The sequence below is a fragment of the Patiria miniata genome, unplaced genomic scaffold, assembly GCF_015706575.1.
Source record: "Patiria miniata isolate m_02_andy unplaced genomic scaffold, ASM1570657v1 HiC_scaffold_29, whole genome shotgun sequence".
NCBI lineage: Eukaryota > Metazoa > Echinodermata > Asteroidea > Valvatida > Asterinidae > Patiria > Patiria miniata.
The window spans coordinates 27797144-27817908 of record NW_024037068.1 but is presented as its reverse complement, the minus strand read 5'-3'; the positions used below and the strand labels follow the sequence as shown (position 1 = coordinate 27817908).

Here is a 20765-nt window from a genome sequence, read left to right as displayed (position 1 = left end):
CGAGGATAAACAACTCGAATGTCAGTCCTCCTGCAACCGGACTATTCTGGAAACTTTAAAATGTATACAATGTACTAACAATTCGGGAGCAGATTCTCGAGGGACAGGGATATTGTGCTGGGTAGCTAACCACCGCCCGGATAATCTACACAATTCGGATGAAGGATGGGAAATTGGGGGCGGGGACTACAGTGGTCCTTGTGCATGATACCCATAGCGTGTGTTCTGTATTAAAACCATGTGGCTGATTTTGTTTGGTTATATTCCAAACGATTTCTATCGTAAAATCTGCCCAGCATATATTAATTTCCATCTAGTCGAAAAATCCTGAATTTTAAATACTTGCAATTTAAAAAAAAAATCGATACATTATTTACAAAATATTATATGAGTGTCTTGTTTATGGCACTAGAAATAAAGGGAATCTTCGTTTGTTTTCAGTCTCTTCAATTACGTTCAGCCATTGAAATGTCTAACATTCCTTTTAAATGTCTTATTCAACACCTACATACTTATATATGCATACTTTATGGGTATACAAATACAATGTACTAGTTAATATTTATACATGTAGGTACAAATTATACTGTTTCAACATATTCAGTGATACACACCATTAACCGATACTTATAGAGTAATAACAATGTGCCGATTATATATTAGTTTTAAAAACCTCTTTACAAATAGAATTTAGTATTACTCATTCCCATCGTGCGCTAGTTTTGTCAGTTGTTATAAAATTAGCAATTTTTCCAACACTCTACAATGTCACCAAATTCCGTCAATAGCTACTATTTAGGTTGAAATTGTTTATAATCAATTCCAAAATGTATATCACTGAGTAAGGACACTGCGCGGGGTGAAATATCATTATCGTAATGTACATGTATACTTAGACATATACTATATCCCTACTATTTCCTAACGTAGATTTCATAACTATTGGTACAGGCAATAATGGCATATTCACATGCAGTATTTACAGTTTTCACATCCGCTACCGACATCTTGAGATAAAGGTGTCATACACTGGTGAATTACTAATGTTTGCGAAAACTTTAAATGTAATCGTATAAAGTGCACTCTGGGTAAAATGTAGTCTATTCTGAGTGAGCGATGAATAACTTAACACCACAAATTCCACAAATTCTGACACTATAAATCCCACACAAGCAATGTATACGGCACATTATAGTCCTTAAAGAGAATCCCAAATACTCACAAAAAGGAATCACCAAAATTGGTGATTGAAATTTAATAAGACTTAATAATGAACATTTAGCATTGGTTCGTAAACCATGTTAAACAGTTTTTCAAAGAGTTATAAAGAGATTGATAAGTTTAACTAGAGGTGAATTTCGTTATTGAAAGAATGATATTCACAATTGGTTAAATGTTGACTTTGAAACAATCAATTTAGTGAAGTATGCACACAGCAATCTATATAGCATAAAGTAAAAACAAGAACGTCTCCGCTTTTAGATGAACAGAGCTGGCGAAAAATCCATTGTACTTTTTTTGGGGGGGGGGCGGGGTGTATAACACTCTGAAAAATGTGTTTATTCTGGGCACAAACCGATCCAGATTGAGTCAGAGCAGAGTGTATCCTGGTCCATTACATTTTCGACACTGATTGTGGGGCGAGACCAACCCACCAATGACAATTGAACTGTTTTCGGGCCGCAAGTAATTCGAAATTTGCATGTTATGAACTTGAAAACTGTCAAAGTGGCTCCATTTTTAAGGATAGTTCAATAGCTTTTCATATAGATGTCTTATTAGCATCTCAGTCACGGATGGCCGAGTACAATTGATTTCAAACCAAAGGCCATTACACCTCTGTTTCCAAGTTAGCTGTATACGTGGCGAGTACCAAGCCCCAGCGCTCATTCAGGCGACTTCTGCTAGACTGAAAATGAAACCAAGAAATGCTTCCACTTGAACTGAAACGATAGCCTGTCCCCCCCCCCCCCCCCAACAAAAAAATGAAGTAATAATAACATCGTTAGCTTTGTGGTCGAGTGGTAAGAACAAAAGCCCATTAGCGACACTGCAAGTATATGTTAGTATAAATTCGTTATAACGGATTACTAATTCGTCATTGCGGAATGTTTAATTCGTTATTACGGTGTCATCGACCCTGATCGCAGAATGGCCAGTCTTCAGTTTCGCTAGATCAGACCGAGGCTCATTAGGCCAATTTTACATTTCGGCCTAATCAAAATTTTGAAAACAAGATCAAAACAAGTATCATTACCTTGGAAGTTGTAGATTATGGAAATACTTAAGAGTGATTTTAGATCAGACTAATTAACTTAAGAGCGGCGCTAAAAGCGCAAAGGGGGCGGGGCCACAATACCCTCCGTGTACATGTCTGCCCCTATAGTCGCAAAGCAATTTTAAATCCTGCCAAGTTTCTCTGTTCCAAAAAGCACGTATACACCAACATTAACTTTGTATGCCCTATTTATTGATATTTATAAGATTTATTATTCAAACCCCACTTTTCCACGACCCAACTCCAAAGTTTAGATAAGAATTCTTGCCATGATATGAATTTACAAATGTATGGAAAGTTCATATCTGACCCATGGTGAACTTTCAGAGGTCGGTTAACAAACTTGGTTGCCATAATAATAAGAAGATAATATGGAGCCAGATGGGAATTTCCCCGTGTTTCTCCCAAAAGGGTTTTCGCGGGGTTTTCGCCCCTCTCGTAATCAGCGAATATAGTTACAGCAACATTTTTTTTTCTTGATGTTACAAGATAGATCCAAATTTTTCGTGTTCACTGAATCAAGTTTATAGTTAAGCATTCACACTGTATATGTAGTTATAATAGTTGTAAAATATATTGTGTTTATAATATTAGCTTAACACTTATGCATTCTGCAAATAATGTTTTATCGTACTGTATTGAATTTTATTGTATTTGTAATGTATTGTATAATTATACATGTTTGTAGTCATTATTTATTGTATGCAGGGCATAAACAAATAAATAAATAAATACCCCGGCACTATTAATTCAAAAGTCTAAATAATGAAAAGAAGTGTATTTGTTACTATTGTTCTAAAGGATTTCATAAATTCAGACCCCGAATTACCAACATATACTTGCAGTGGCGCTAATGGGCTTTCGTAGGTAAGACATCTGCACTAAATTGAGAAAACATTTTTTGTGGGAGCATGCGCATCACCGTTAGACATTGGTAGGACAAAAGCGACACGTAAGACCCCTTTTACACAGGGCTGCAACCTCTGGGCCTATGGTTGGCCTACGCAGCCATATGGTTGCGAAGGGCGATATCTAACGGTTACGTAACACTTTTTTGAATGAAACTACATGTTCAAACATGTTCAAAAACAGTCGCATAAAGGTCAGAAGGCAGAAGGGAGCCACGAGCCTTGCCGTGGTTGCAGAATGGATGCACAATGGTCGTCACGTAATAAATGTAGATCCGTTCTGTTGCAAATTTTACCGTGAATCTGGGCGATGCTTCTGCCTCCCTTGTGCCTCAAGGGAGACACAAGGATCGCTGGAGCAGTTACATAGAAACAGGATTTTCTGGGTTTAGACGACCATTGAGCGTCCTTGCCTTTTTTTGGTCGCTCATAGGTACTACAAAAGTCGCAGCCCTGTGTAATAAGGGGGTGCCAGCAGTAACTTATTACCGCAACATCCACCAGAGCCTACAAAAGAACAAACGGCAGCGATGTGTGGGCTTAACTAACTAAAACAAGAATGTTTCCCAGCCCCATTTAATTTGTGTACCTACAAATTTCCTGGTTTGATTGTCATCATATACCCCATATAAATTGTGTCTATCGACTGAGGTTTACCAGGCACGGATCGGGGGGGCGGGGTCAGCTGTGTTAATTTTGGGGGTTTTCGTATAGAAATTCATGAAATATAATGCCCCCCCCCCCCGCTTTGATCTGACACCCAACAAAATTATACTGGTAATAATGTCCGCCTGTGCGAAAAATACACACAGAGCCAGCTTGGTTAGGTGGTATTTGTACACTATTCTGTAATATAATGTTAATAATACAAGTGCCCCTATTTAAAGTATGGTACGAGCCCTCCCCCCCCCACCCCCTTTGATTTTACGGAGGCCAAGTGTCCGGACAAACTCCTGGATCTGCCCGTTTGCTGGTGCTCCTGTGAATGCATATGGGATGTCCATTCTCAGAGGCAATGGTTCGCATTTTCGACGCAGATGGTGCAAGTCATGTGCACGGAACCCACGTTTAGATTGTCCATATCATTCCTACATGCATGGGCTAATCCTCAAGTTTCCACTAAAACCAAAGCAAGTGTGTTATGAAATTCCACAAACAGATGTGTCAATGATCCATGCGTAATTGCAGAGATAACCCTTACCATTTCGCTCCAATCGAGGTCACACGTGCACAAGACAATGTTGTCACAAAATTATTGAGCAAAAATGAGATGGAATACGTCCTGGGCTTTCTTAACTTTCCATAAAAACTTCACTATATCTACAAGATTACATGAAGTTTTACGTTAAATTAGTTTATATTATATTAAATGTGTAAATGCGTCAATGAATTTTCGAGTTTCTTTATAATTATGAACACGAGATGTTATAGAGGGTTTAAGTTCGCGGGGACACAGACAAAAAGAAATTAAACTTTATTTTTTGTTCTCTCTCTCAAAAAAAAACCTGACAGAAACAAAGACTAACAGTTTCGATTAATAAAATCACTGCAGCCTCCAACATAAATGTTTAAAACATTCCAAAAGAAAACCCAACATCTGTGACGTAGGTCAATTCGGTGTGGTTTTTTTTTGGTTGATGGTTTCAGAGGGCCCGCCATATACCTTTATGACTGACTGCAGGAGTTATCAACCGACTAAATTAAGTGTTACTGGCGAATCGGGCAATGCTATCAGCACACGATTTCAAGTGAATATCCATTCCGACTCAACTGATGGAATTGTGTGGGTTCTGGGAAAAGCTTTTCCAAGTTTGTCTTGTCTTGTATAAATCAATATACATGCTATTCAGATTTACCTGTAACATTAAGCCATGTTCATATTATGTGTCCACCTTTCGATGGTTTTCTGCAGCATGGGCAGTGTTCTCTGAAGCAGGGACAGTGTTCTCCGCACCAGATGCAGCAGTTGTAGGTGAAGCAGAGGTAAGTCCCAATGCAAATCAGAATAAGGCCAACCAACACGCAGCCACAACTGATGCCAGCGATTGCCCCGGTCGAAAGCCCTCCATCAGGTGCTAAATATTAGAAAATAAATGTGGTGTTATTATTATTTTTGAAGGGGATGGGAATCATGTTTAAAAATAGTGGAAACACAACAGTAGATCATTCATTGTTATGAGCGGTGGTGCTGTAGATCTTTTACAATGAAACACATAATGTGGGTCATTTTTTATCTTCGCAACCGGCCACCGTCTATGGACGAATGCAATATGCCCTCTTACCTATTAACTCTATATCAGATGTAGATGTGAAGCCTTACAACCTGTTACACAGATATGTTAATCATAACCAACTCAATGTAGGTTGACCCTTCGACAATGACAAGACAATGGAATCAAGACAAGATTTGAGAATTGCAGATGAAACAAAATATTCTTTATTGTCAACGAGTTCAACAATCATTGCAGGTCTGAAGTTTATTCAATCGTTTTCAAATTATTGCAAGTGCATTTCTTTTCAGTAACCCATACACGATCGGAACTGCACTTCACGTTATTCTGCTCAACGTCAGACCTGTGACGAGATGTATGAGATGTTTATCTTCTCCATGAATCATCAACTGAATGACTTGTTTCTGAGTAAATAGACAAACAATCAAAATAAAGGAATATAAATAACGCAAATGCCAGTCCAAAATGTCATTCCAACATAATAGTATATCTAAACAGTTGAAGAAGTAGCCATTTACGGATCCCAGTGCACACTCGATTACAAGCGTGGGACAATGCTAACCATTTTAAATTTAATGTTATGTGTGTATTGACCAAACATTCGGTGTCCTCTAAACTTACAAGTACGTTTATCTCGTACTTGGAAGAGATGTGGACAGTTAACATTTTGATTTGAAAAAGGGACTCGATAAAGCTGCGAGTGAGAAAAACCAAAAGCAATAAAAACACTAAATGGGATTAAGGGTGCGCCAATAATTATATGGCCTCGGTGCATCACTGCGCCCTCAACGGTGAAGAGAGAGAGAGAGAGAGAGAGAGAGAGAGAGAGAGAGAGAGAGAGATGAAGGACAATTCGCAAATGAGTACACACAAAGCTTCGCTCCTACCCCCCGCCCTGCAAACAGGACGCTGGTCAGGGCTGACGTCATTTGAGCTCTCATTGGATAGTAGTGGGATTTTAAAAATTAATTATTTACCGATTCACAATGTTTGACAGACGAATCGAATCGACTATACAGTTACCCCCCCCCCCCCCCACAAAAACATTGCACAATTATTTTGGCGAGAATCGAGTTGCACAGATTAATCAAGGTGATTGATAAGTTTCATTATATATAATGCATTTTTACTTATTATATATGTTTATTATACTCCAAAGTAACTACTTCATACATTAAAAAAATGTGCCACTCTTACAATGGATTTGTAATTTCATTACCAATCCACTGTTCAAATATATCCGACATGCCACTGACGTTAATAAAGGACAAACCTTCAAAATCTAAGTATATGACTTAGGTTCATGGCTCTTTCTTCTGCTTGCACATTATTTGCAAATTTGAGCTGATCCTAAAATGTCAAAAATTAAATAGCACTATAAGCTTCACAAGAGGGAGTAACATACTTGCAGATCAGGGGAAGGGGGATGTTTGTTTGGTACCGGGATGAAGGTCCATCACAAGTCCTCCAGTCCCAATTCAACTCACAAGCGGACATCTCAGCCAGACGGAATTGTGGGGTGATAGCATTGTGTTCCTTTTATACCTTTTTCTAAAGATCCTCTTCTGGGATGATGTTTTTCTATTGTTAAAATAGTGGGGAGATGTGTTCTGAAAGGAACATCACCCCACAAGTACCGTATGTGTATGGTAAGAACTATTGTTCTTGTGACTGGACTTGTGATTTACTTGACACTGGACTTGGGCAATTGTGATGGACTCGCCTATACAAACCATGGTTTGGAACAAAGTTTACAGGTAGGTAAAGATACCGTATCTTGAGTTCAATAAATTCAAATAATCATTCTGCTATGTACGTACATACAGGGTGAGTCAAAAAGAAAGTGACCGAATCCAAATTTGTTTCATATGTGGCTGGCTCCATTTCATAAAAAAAACCCATAGGGATAGAGAACATGTTACTGTGAGAATTTCACGTACTTTGCACACTCTATTCACAAGTTACGTCTATTTTGATTTTTAAAAATCAGATGTCCACCAGTGATTATTTACCATCCTACCAACTGATGAATAACCATCAAATACAATGGAACATGGACGTTTTCCCACCTACATGAATGACAAAAATCAATATTTCGGGGGGGGGGAGTTGACATGTTCCTCAAATTTCAAACGCTAAATCTGACAGTTACAATAATATTTCAGTCTTGGTTCAATTACTTAAAATCTCTTATTTTTAAACATATACATAGCTTCTGATATCATGGATAGATTTCAGTGGGTTTTTTTCTTCAGGTGAGTGGAAATACATGCTCTTGTAAGACGTGACCCTACTTCATTCTATTGGGTTTTTTAAAAGACAAACAAATAATTAGTATAATTAGTATAATTAGTGTACAGTGAGCAACATAATACAAATGTATGGAATAAAAACAAATATTGCGATTTTCGTGAATGATTACTATCCTCATAATATAAAAGGCTTACTCACACGGGCGGATACAGACGTAGAATGGGATGTGGGTTGGCTTTTTAAACATAGCTTTATAATACTTTTTCGGCTTAATAGTCAAGACAGCAGTCTAGAACCACAGTTTCGCAGACTTTTATTTGTGAGGATGTTTTATCAATGAATCTGTGATGAGTCCTATCCCATTGTCTCCATTTATTTGCTCGCCATGCAGTGAGTCAAGCCACGGCCAAATCTCTACACAACAATCCCGAAACCCACACCTATTCCTACCTTAAAATAACATTCTGTAAAATATAATAGTCATACTAATTATACATTCTTTAATTAAAATTAAAGGGACGGAACCTAAAACAGCTGCAGATAAACACACTCAAATATCAAATCTTTATCCAGTATATTTACAATCCTTCGCTATAAAATCACAAATGAAGTCAATTAATTCTGGGTAAAACGGCAAGATTGCTTTCCTTTTTCTCACGGCAACTTTTTTTTCAGCACTTTCATTTTTATCAACAGTTTGCTTTTCATTTAAGCTCTGCACTTCTATTGATTAAATCATAGTTGATTACTTTCAATTAACGGAATGATTAGCAAATAATTAGCCAGATAAAAAGATATGAAGGCCTGTAATGCACAAACACAGAGTTATAAACTAAACAAAAATGTGATCTATTTACAGTTCGTTTGCACTTAACACAAACTCAAGGTCGAATCTGATGAATAGCGCTTTAAACAAACTACGGCTATTTACAAAGATATTCCATGTTCAAAACCACACACATATATTACAGAATATATTACAATTATTTATATCGACCTATCAATGCTGTCCACGCAGGAAATAAACAGACAAATGGCGATTAATGAAGCTCATGAAGCATTATGAAAATAATGCAAACCCAGGCAAAAAAGTTTGTTATACATTTTCAGGTATACCAATAATAATTTCCTGTTTTAATTGTTTTCAACTACTGAGCTTCAAAATAATCAACACATTTCTTGAGAATGGCGCTTTCTTTAAATCCTGCTAGCAACATAATGATAATTTAGGTCAATATTGGGTTTTGCCCTACACGGACGCATGTTACTTAATTATCAATGTATACTCATTGCCATCCCAAGTGACTACGAGAATACATCATATTCATGTACATGTATCAGTTTGTACATGTAAGCAACAGGGGGAAAAGGCCAAATTATCAATGCCAGATCTAATCTCTGGGAAATCATCACAGGATAATTTCATCATTAATATAATGGATTTCAGATTTCTACCCCATAATGATCGATATTCCCTTCTGCCAAGCAATGTACTCAAATATTAACTTTAATTAAAATCAAAGGAACACTTCCAAGAAACACAGAAATGTCACTTGGCTTTGATGGTTCCCCATTAATTGTATTTCATCCGCAGATTCATTGTAACATTATGTTCACATGCAAAGCCGTACCCGGCTTGGTGGAACTATAAAGTGGATCCTTTTTAACATAAAAGTAGACCATTCAATGTGTGATAAATAGTTGACTATACAAAACGTGGACCTGCGGCTGATTTGGGGAGCGTTGTTCCACCCCCCCCCCCCCTCAACCTCCTCTGGCTAAGGCCCTTAACGTTATATATAAGTTGCCTTGGATTTCATTCTATTGTTCCAGACACAGGCAGTATTTGATATAATCTAGAAATCAGGTTAGTTGACATCAACATAGCTGTAAGGCATTAGTGATGTCTGTGCATATACTCCAGGTTCATTTAACAAGATGATTCCAATAACATCGGCAGTCTGAATGTAAGGTGACAACTGCAACCAACCTGTAGCAATTAAAAAAGAGCAAACGAGACAGTGAATATTTGGCATTAGGGTGAAACATTCCTTATATGGTATCACAAATTACTTCATATGCAATTTTGAAGAGACTGAAAATTCTAAACTCTTGTAAATAAACTAGGAGTTACGATAACAAAGTATACGCCCTGACACTCAACACAAAGTATGCTTCGATACTCATCAAAGTATCAGAGTATGATGTTAGACTTATCACAGTTGTATCGGAGTACCCTCTGACACTCATCAAAGTTTTGTCGCAGCATGCTCCGACACTCATCTCAGTTCTATAAGAGTATACCCTCACACTCATCCATGATCACGGTTCTATAAGAGTACAAATGTATACTTTGATACTCATTACAGTGCTGTAAGGGTTTACTCTGATACTCATAACAGCGCTATAAGAGTATACTCTGATACTCATTACAGCGCTATAAGAGTATACTCTGATACTCATTACAGCGCTATAAGAGTATACTCTGATACTCATTACAGTGCTATAAGAGTATACTCTGATACTCATTACAGTGCTATAAGAGTATACTCTGATACTCATCACAGTGCTATAAGAGTACACTCTGATACTCATTACAGCGCTATAAGAGTATACTCTGATACTCATTACAGTGATATAAGAGTATACTCTGATACTCATTACAGTGATATAAGAGTATACTCTGATAAGCGAGAGGTTTGCAGTAACACCGTTTGAAATATCTCTTTGTGAGTATGTGTGGTTCTGAAGAGAACCTGTTGGATTAAGTCGATGCTTTAAACAGCATGCTCTGTTCGTCATCAGGAGAATGCCGGACTCTAGCTGGGAAGGTGGTTTAAGTACTGCCAGGGTGCTGTGAGTTCGGTGAGCCCTGCAGGTGGGCAATTTTGACAGGATGGTATTAGTAGGATCCTGGATGCTGTGTGTTCAGTGAACTGTGTAGGAGGGAAGTTCTGACTGGATGCTAATTAAGTGGGATCCTGAATGCTGGGGTAGTCTGCTGGTGTTCAGTGAGGCGTGTCAGAAGGATGGGAGTGCAGCTGTGGTGAACATCACTGGGGTGCCAAGGGAATAGGAGACCCATAGGCAAAACTGATGTAGGGGAACTATGGGGATGGGCCGTTGTCTGTGGGTAAAGAAGACCCACTGAACTTGCCATGAAGTAGTTGTCGCCAAATGTCACTGATGTGGTATCTGATGTCTTGTGGAACAGTGTCATGTTTGTAGATTTCCATGGCCTCCCGGACATGCCTGGGGTGCAAATGTTGGATGCTGATGATGAGTGTTGCTTGTTGCAAGATGATGTTGTGATCCTTGCTGTGAGAATGTTTGATGATGGAGGATTTGTCGTACTCTCCTCGTCAGCCATGTGTTTTATGTTCCTTGAGTCTTGTGGTGATGTCACGTCAGGGAAAGCCTGGCTTGGTCTCGGGACACTGTTTGTCTTTGTGGGACTGAAGGAAGTCGCAGATCTCATTGGGTGCATTGTGGATGACCTTGATGTCGTTGTTCAGGATGCGTTGGATGACATGGGAGAAACTGCCTATATATGGGAGGGTGACAGATGACTTGTACCTAGGGGACTGACCTTGGGTATAGGAGACCCTTTGGTCGGGAGATGCTCTAGCGTCTTGTGTCTTGATGGTCTTGTATCCGTTGCATTGAAGGGCGGTCTTGACATGGTGGAGTTCTTGGTTCAGGTGTTCTTTGTCGCAGATGTTGAATACTCTCCGTACTAGGGTGCGGTTGACGGACAACTTGATCTTGGGGTGGTGAAACGATCGGCTGTGGAGGTAGTGGTCAGAGTGTGAGGGTTTGCTGTACACACTGCGACTGAGGGTTCAATCGGGTTGTCTAGATACCTCACCGTCCAGGAACGAGATGTGGCCATCACGTTCCTGATCCATTGTGAACTGGATGTTGCTGTGTAGCCCGTTGAGGTTTTGTAGAAACAGATGGAGGTTCTCAATGCCCTGCGGCCACACAATGAAGGTACATGTATCATCCACATATCGGAGCCACACACTCCGTTTCTGGTCGGATGTGAGGAGTGCTGTCTTATAGAGGTTCTGGAGGAGTGTTCAAAGAATTTGTCTCACCACTTAAAGCAGGACGACGAGACGCAGGTGAGCAAGAGTTCATTAATCTGGTTCGGGGTAAGGGCTGTGCATTCACACAGTGAGGGGTCATGGGCTAACCTTTCTTTGGCTATGCGGCAGTCTTCACCTGTGGGGACGCAAGTGAAATCATCCAGTCAGACCTTCCCGTCTACACAGTTCACCGAACACACAGCATCCAGGATCCTTCTTAGCATCCAGTCAGAATTGTCCACTGAGGACTGCGACTGAGGGTTCCATCGGGTTGTCTAGACACCTCAATGTCCAGGAACGAGATGTGGCCATCACGTTCCTGATCCATTGTGAGCTGGATGTTGCGTGGAGTACGGCATTCTCCTGATGACGAACAGAGCATACTGTTTGAGACATCGAGTTAATCCAACAGGTTTTTTTCAGAAACACACATACTCACAAAAGAGAAATTTCCACATGGCGTTACCGCAAACGTCTCACTAATAGATCCTATGTCTCATTTGTACTCTGATACTCATCACATTGCTATCAGAATATGACACTCATTACAGTTCTATAAGAGTATACCGGTACTCTGATACTCATCACAGTTCTATATAAGAGTATACTCTGATACTCATCACAGTTCTATAAGAGTATACTCTGATACTCATCACAGTTCTATAAGAGTATACTCTGATACTCATCACAGTTCTAAATAAGAGTATACTCTGATACTCATCACAGTTCTATAAGAATATACTCTGATACTCATCACAGTTTAGATTTAGATTTTAGATTTAGATTTTTTTTTTTTTAGATTTAGATTTTAGATTTATTTCCGTGCTTTCTGACACATAGTAGTAAACCAAATAACTAAATATAAATGAAGTAAACAATTCAAAGGAAATAAATGAACTGAAGTAATTAAATGAAAATTCAATAAATTAAATCAATATAAAATCTGAAAAAAAAAACAAATACAAAAGAAACCACGGAGGCATTTTCTTGAAGCGAAGCTTGTACAGAAATGCCTTGTGCAAATAATTTATAATCCGAAAAAACACAGAGATTCACGAGAAACGTACACAATGACAAAAACATGGACTAAAACAATAACGAGACTGCAGCGAACAAACAAAGACAAGAACACACAAACACACAAATATACAAATTGTTGAAACAATAAACATGGTGAGGAGAGGGGAGAATACAAAACCTTAGCGAATAGCCAATGAGATCAAAGAAGCTGCGTTACATAATTTGAGATTAAGATCCTCTTATAATATCGTTTGAATTGGCCAACGGACGACTGGTCTCGAATGGATTCGTCCAAAGCATTCCAAAGACGCGGGCCGTAGTATTTCAAAGTGCTGAGGGAATGAGTTGTGCGAGTGAACGGTAGGAATAAATTGTGCTTATTGCGAGACCTAGTAGAATATCTGTGAGTATCTCGGACTGAGGTAAAGAAAGAAGAGAAGGAATGAGGAAGAAGATTATTAACAAATTTAAACATAAAAATACCCGTGTGGAGTTGATTAATGTCAGTTAGTTTGAGCGTGTTTAGTGATGTGAAAAGAGGTGCAGTGTGTTCACGTGGGTGAGAATTTGTGCAAATCCTGATAGCTCGCTTTTGTATTATGGTGAGCGGATGAAGCTTAGATTTAGTTGCATGTGCCCAGACGATGTTACAATAGCTAAGATAAGGAAGAATAAGAGAGTTATAAAGAAGAATCATTGACGCCTCAGGGAGAAAAGAGCGGAGCTTAGCCATTACGCCGGTGTTCCTAGCTGTGACTTTGGCAATAGCTGAGATATGCTCACTCCATGAGAGTTTCTCGTCAATTGTGACACCTAAAAACTTGGTGGAGAAAACTCTAGAGATGAGAACATGATCGATTATTATAGGGTACGGATTAGAGAAAGAGCCAGATTTAGAAAAAATCATGTACTTCGTTTTACCATGATTTAGGGAAAGCTTATTTGCCCTGAACCAAGAAGAAACTTGATTAAGTTCCGCATTTAGAGAATTGACAAGAGACTGGAGATTGGGACCGGTGTGCAGAAGGGTGGTGTCATCAGCAAAAAGCGTAAAAGAGAGAGACGAGGAAGAACTAGGCAGATCATTAATGTACAGAAGAAATAGAAGGGGACCAAGAATAGAGCCTTGAGGAACACCATGAAGAATACCTTGCTTAGACGAAGAATAATTATGAACAAAGGTAAACTGCTGTCTGTTGGAGAGATAACTGGAAAACCACTCATGGGCAACACCTCTAATTCCATAAAACTCAAGTTTAGACAGAAGGATAGAATGATCAATCGTATCAAACGCTTTAGAGAGATCGATGAAGATTCCAATGGCGCTCATTTTATCATTTAAGGCAGAAGTGAGTTTATCGATGACCTGAATGAGAGCCATGTCGGTGGAATGCTTGCTGCGAAAACCATACTGATGATCGGAAAGGAGGTGGAAACGAGAAATGAATCTGGATAGGCGATTATAGACAAGTCTCTCAAGTATTTTTGAAAAGCAAGGAAGGATAGAAATCGGTCGGTAGTTGTGAATATCATGACGATCTCCAGATTTGAAGATGGGTATAACTTTGGCAATCTTAAGATTAGATGGGAACTGGCCAGAAGAAAAGGAAAGATTGAAAATATAAGACAAAGGACGAGAGATAAATGAAATAACAGATTTTATAACGGAAGGACTGATGCCATCAAACCCACAGCTATTGCTGTTGCTGAGCTTATTGCCAATATCAACAACTTCTAAAAAGTTTGTTGGTGTCAGGAAAAATGAGGAGGCGTGGGAGCCATGCAGATAACTGAAGAAAGAAGAGTCAGCGGGGGGGATTTTGCTTGCCAAAGATGCACCAATGTGAGAAAAATAAGTATTGAATGACTCCGATATGTCAGGGGGACTGGTGTAATTGCAATTGCCGTCAGACAGATTATCGGGAAGATCCACCTGTTTTTTACTGCCTAGAATGTGATTGATCTCTCGCCACACTTTTTTAATATTAGATTTATTTACATCAAGTCTATGTGCGTAGTGACTCTCCTTGGCTTTTCGGATGACGGCCGTCAAGCGGTTACGGTAGACCTTGTACATGCGGGAGTTGGCATCAGTTGGGTTCCGAAGAAAACGTTTGTAGAGTCGGTTTTTGTGATTGATGGAGTTGATAATTGACCGAGTAATCCATGGTTGATTCCTGTGGGATTTACCTTCTATTTTGACACGATAAGGAAAATGAAAATTATACAGATTAGAAAAGGTGGAAAAAAATGTATTATAAGCGTGATCTACTTCATTCGCACCATACACATCACTCCAGTCAGTTCTTTCAAGATCTGAGGTAAACGCACTGATATTGTTTTTATTAATATCCCTGGCGATATACGTCTTGCGGAAAGATGACGAATCTTGGAAGCAGACGGGGGTGATCTGAAAGAGAGGAAAGTGATCAGTGAGGTCAGAATAAAATATGCCTGAAGAAATATCACAAGTATTGTTAGTCAGAATGTTATCGATGAGTGTGGCAGTGTGAGGGGTGACGCGTGTCGGCTTGTCTATCAATGGACGGAAACCATAGGAATAGAAGGTGTTAATGAAATCGTCCGTTGGCTGATGATCACAGTTGAGGAGATTCAGGTTGAAATCACCCATTATGTAACACAGCTTCTTCTCTCTGGTGACAGTATTGAGACAGCAATCAAAAGACCTGTGAAAAACATCAAACGAGGTGCCAGGGGATTTGTAAACATTACCGACAATCAAATTACTGGCGTGCTCACGCTCAATTTCAACAAAAACACACTCATACTCATCAGAAGATGACATGAGGTCTTCGCGAATACGAAAATTCAGCGTGTTGCTGACAAACATGGCCGCTCCTCCGCCGACTTTGTTAGATCTTGAAGAATGAACAATATTGTAGTTATCCATGTGAATATACGGCGGAGGAGAGTCTTTAAACCATGTTTCAGTGAAGCCAAGCACGGAAAACGCATGATTCAGGGTGGAGAGAAAAATTTGAATGTCATAGAAATGTTTACTGAGACTCCTGGCATTCATGTAAAACGCAGAAAAATAACCCGGATTTAAAACATTGAGATTACAAAACTCATCAGAGTGGAAATAAGCACAGGTACTGTTGATCTGAGAATTAATATCATGAACATCTATATCTGAATTATCGATAAACATGCAACAAACGACAAACAAAAACAGAAAACAGTAAATTACTGATGATTCGAAAATAAATAATGATAATACAGGGCAACGATGGAAAGTGTGCCCAAAAAAGAAATGGAGGACGTACATCTCGAGCAAATTTAGAGTAACAAGAACAAATGCGTCAGTGTATGTAGCAAGGAGTAAGAGACATGAAAAAGCAGCAGAACACAAATAGGTTGTAAATAATTTATATAAATGTAACATTAATTATATATGAAAAGCAAACAGTGCAAGCAAACAAAACACAACTGCACCAATCAAAAATAAGCATGGGAAATCTGTCCAAACAGTAAATCGATGTGAAAATGCAGTAATAAGCAACGAAAAAGAATGATTCGGCAGAGCCAAGTGATCGTATTCAAGTGATATGAGCAAAATGAAACAAATCAGCTACAAACAGAGCAACAAAACGCAAAGGCAAAAAAAAAGCCAAAACGTAGTAAAAATTGCTTTACGACATGGCAGTTAATTGTGATCATGGAGACAGACTCCCTGGATGAAAGGATGGATGATTGGGTGGATGCAGGGATGGCTGGTGATGGGTTGTCCCAAGCAAGGTAGAAGGGGAGCAGAGTAGCATGCAGGTTACTGTTGTGGGAAGACGTACGGCACTCCTCCACTGCCACGCCACTTTCCGGCATAGAACCGGTATTTTTTACCTGCTTGGTAGGCCTTTCTGACGTCATCCTTCCATCGCCGTTTTTCTTTAAGATCTTGTTTGGTCAGATCTTCCACGCAAAAGTAGGATTCGTCAGAGAGAGCTTGTCGCTGGCGACGTAGGATTTCCAGTTTATCTTGGTAGCAGTTAAGCTTAAAGAGAAGATGTTGAGGCTTTCCTGGAATCTTTGGACCATCACGATGAGCTCTCTCGATCTTGATATCACTCAGGCCAAATTTGTCTCGGAGAAGTCGCTTGGTCAACTCCAGGCATTCTTCGTCTTTATCTTGTGGGAGACCTATGACCCTCACGTTGTTTCGCCTGCTGAACCGTTCAAGCTTGTTTAGGCTGTCATTGTGGTCTGCCAGCTGTTGATCAATTGTTTGGATGTGTTGACGCATTCCTTCCAGCTCTTTAACCTTCTCTTCCAGATCACTTATGCGTCGACTTTCGAACTGGATTGACTCGCTGAGGTTGGATTCAAGCTGAGTGATACGACGGTTAATGTCAGCTTGGCCACGATGAAGATCAGTCAGAGACTTTCTGACAAATACCTGAAAGTCGGTGTCATCGGAACGAGGGGTAGAGGTGATCATCTGAGGTAGATCGGCCGGGGAGTCTGGTCCCTCAGCAGGACGCAGAGTAGGCATAGTAGGTGTCTGGGGAACAGACACACTCTTTCCTGCAGATACTCCTTGCTGCTCAGTAGGTGATTTTCCACTTTTTCTTGGCATTTTGGACTAGATGGTGGAGTTCAGACTAAGCAGTGGGAAATGACGAATGCCGATCGCTCGTGATTTGAGGGCTGGCTATGAGATTAGGAGCTGGAAGACTGAATTTTTGCAGCTTGGTCACAGAGCTCGAGAAAATACGTCTTAACTACATGATGGCGCCCTCCTCTTCATCTGAGTTTACTCTGACACTAATCACAGTTCCATCAGAGAATACTCTGATGCTCCACCTAGTTCTATAAGAGTATACTCTAAGACTCATCACAGTTCTGTCAGAGTATGCTTTAACACTATTCAATGTTCAATCAGAGTAAACTATGAAAAAACAAAGTTCAATCAGAGTATAATATGACAAAACACAGTTCTATCAGAGTATACTTAACACAGTTCAATCAGAATATGCTCAGACAGATCACAGTTAAGCCATCAGAGTATCTGACACTCATCACAGTTCTATCAGAGTATGCTCTTACACTCATCACAGTTCTTTCAGAGTATGTTCTGACACTCATCTCAATCCTATCAGAGTATGCTCTGACACTCATCCCAATTCTATCAGTGTTTATAGAGGGCGCTCATCATGAACGGACGTATGTAGTGCCTGCTCCGTGAGAATCAGAGCAAAATCTCGATTTTTCTCCATCTCTTCATATTGTTTATCCGTTTTATGTACGCTTCCACAAACACCCTGCTAATATACTCTCTCTTGCTGAGTTTTTAATATCATCATGCCTCCAAGAAAGGAGAAAAAAAAGGATCTGTTTCAGCTGAACTATCAAGCTCCAGTGTTCCCGCGCCAAGTCAGTCAGGTGACCAGTCGCCTACCGCCAGTTCCCCAAGCCCTTCGGCCAGTGAGATCGCTGGTCTGCGGCAGGACATCATGGTCCTGGCAGCTGATCTTCATGGTAAGCTTGACAAAGTTATCAGGAATCAACATCCTTACCAGAATGGAGAAAATGTAGGCCAATCATGAAGAGATGGAGAAATCCCTTGACTTTACATCACGATCCATCGAAGATATTCAAAAGAAAAATGTTTCGATGTCCGACGATCTATCCAAGATGGCGTCTCAAATGAAAGAAGCCCAAACAAAGATCGTCCAGCTTGAAGAGGCACCTCGAACGCTACTCCTGAGGGTTCAACTTACGATTTGGCGGTATACCAGAAACTGTGAACGAGAACCCGTCATACCCCCTTCAGAAGGTGAAGGAGATCCTATCTACCAAATTCAACATGGCGGACATTAAGGTAGAGAACGCACATCGGTCTGGTCGCGCACCCAAACTACTTTCTGAAATGTCGCAGAAACCTCTCCATATCCTGGTCAAGTTCCTGTACCGACCTGAACGTCTGGCGATCTTGAACATGCCAAGTCTTCTCCAAGCACCACTGGTATGTTTGTACTTCAGGACTTGCCTGCCGCCGATCTTGTGAAGAAGAGATCCATGAGAGAGCTCATGAAGAACGCATATGACTCTGGACACAAAGTCGTATTCCGAAACGGCGATCTCTTCATTGATGGACAGAAGCAAACCGCGTCTACTAAGTTATAGACACAATCGTCCTCCTTCATGGACAGCTCGGACACCAGATGTAAAGTAATTACAATTAACTTATTGTGATTCTCTTGATTTGCATTGCCTTTTTTTATGTCAAAAAGTTAACTTGTTTATCTGTGTTTTCATTGTACATAATATCTCACTGTAGTGTTTGTGTGTTTACAATCGTCATGGATACGTGTACCACTGACTTTAAACGTCTCACAGCTGTAGAAAGGCATTCTTTTGATGAGGGCTGTTTAGCACTCTCAATCGACTCCCCTCCTGTGTATGGCTAGTTGTAGATTATGTAACCAACACAATTCGTGTTTCCAACATGCACTGCCGTTTAATCATTTGGGTGACGATCAAGATTTCTTATTAGCTCTCCTGGAATTGAAAAATGATCACAGAATTGAAACTCAGAGACTCTCAGATATGCACTTCAATCCGCTCATTTTCAACAACCAATTTGGTGGCAACTCTGATATTGATCCTGATGCAAACTTTTTCTCTGACATGCACAATCACCCATCTGACTACTTATTCTGTGATCAGTTTAATGCATTGTATTACAAAGATGTTAAACAAAGCAAGTTCTCTACCTTTCATTTGAATGCTAGAAGCTTTTACAAAAACTTCGATGCCATTGGTGACTATCTTAGTCTTCTGAACATTGACTTTTCAGTTCTTGGTTTTACCGAAACCTGGCTCCACAAAGATAGTCCACCATACGAACTAACAGGTTACAGTTTTCTTGGTAAAAATAGAGCTGACAAAAGAGGTGGAGGAGTTGGTTTGTAGGTTAAAACGAGGGATGACTTATCTATAAACAGTGACATCTGTGAGTCACTTTTTATCGAAATATCTTCTCCAGGTCGCAAAAATATCATTGCAGGGGTGTTATACAGGCCACCTTCAGTCAACCAAGCTGATTTCATTGAATGTTTTGATGGCCTTCTACATTCAATTAATCAGGAAGACAAACTCACCTTTTTAATGGGCGATTTTAACATAGATCTTCTGCAATATGAATCGCATCAGGCCACTCATGACTTTGTGAACAGCTTGTTCAGCAACTACCAAATTCCATTAATAAACAAACCTATCCGGATCACAGAAACCACTGCTACTCTTATTGATAACATCTTCTCTAACAATGTTGATTGCAATATTTCCAGTGGAATCTTGTTTGCTGACATTACTGATCATTTGCCAGTGTTTCAAATATCTACCTTCAATACTCACCAAACTCCAATGAGATATAAACAGTATGTGAGAAGGGAGATCAATACTTGTAATATTGCCTCTTTTTCTAATGAATTGAGCAAAGTTAACTGGAACTCTGTACTATCCTATTCGGATCCTAATGGTGCTTTCAATTTGTTCCATTCCACATTTTCTCAACTTTACGACAAGTGTTTCCCAGCCAAGAAAGTTAAAGCTAATGTTGTTCGTAAAAAAAAAAGCTGGATGACCGCTGGGTTGATTAAATCTGTTCAACATAAGCATAGACTGTAAAAAAAAAAATGCTTAATCACCCCTCAGAGTCTAACAAAAGAAAATTCTTCCTGTATCGCAATCAACTTAATACATTGATCAAGAATTGTAAAATTAATTACTACACTGACGAATTCAACAATGACAAGAACAATGTTAAGAAAACCTGGAGTGTTATCAAAACTATTATCAACACGAATGCGTCTACAAATTGAACAAAGATAAAGAAGATTAACCACAATGGAAGGCCGACTACCAACCCTGACGAGATCGCCACTGCGTTTAACAATTACTTCACCAGCATTGGTCCTTCTTTGAGCAGCTCTATACCTCAGAACTGTGACGAGTGTCAGAG

General features: G+C 39.6%; 1 protein-coding gene across 1 annotated transcript; it reads right to left on the bottom strand.

The window, feature by feature from the left end:
* Positions 1-16568: 16568 nt before the first annotated feature.
* LOC119735346 lies at positions 16569-17375 on the bottom strand. Its single transcript, XM_038209042.1, has one exon. It carries the CDS (start codon positions 17373-17375, stop codon positions 16569-16571), a length of 807 nt encoding a protein of 268 aa, XP_038064970.1.
* Between the last annotated feature and the right edge of the window lie 3390 nt (positions 17376-20765).

Bases quoted from the DNA above. Each gene is read 5' to 3' on its own strand.
- LOC119735346 (XM_038209042.1), bottom strand. From the start codon at position 17,375: ATGCCAAGAAAAAGTGGAAAATCACCTACTGAGCAGCAAGGAGTATCT.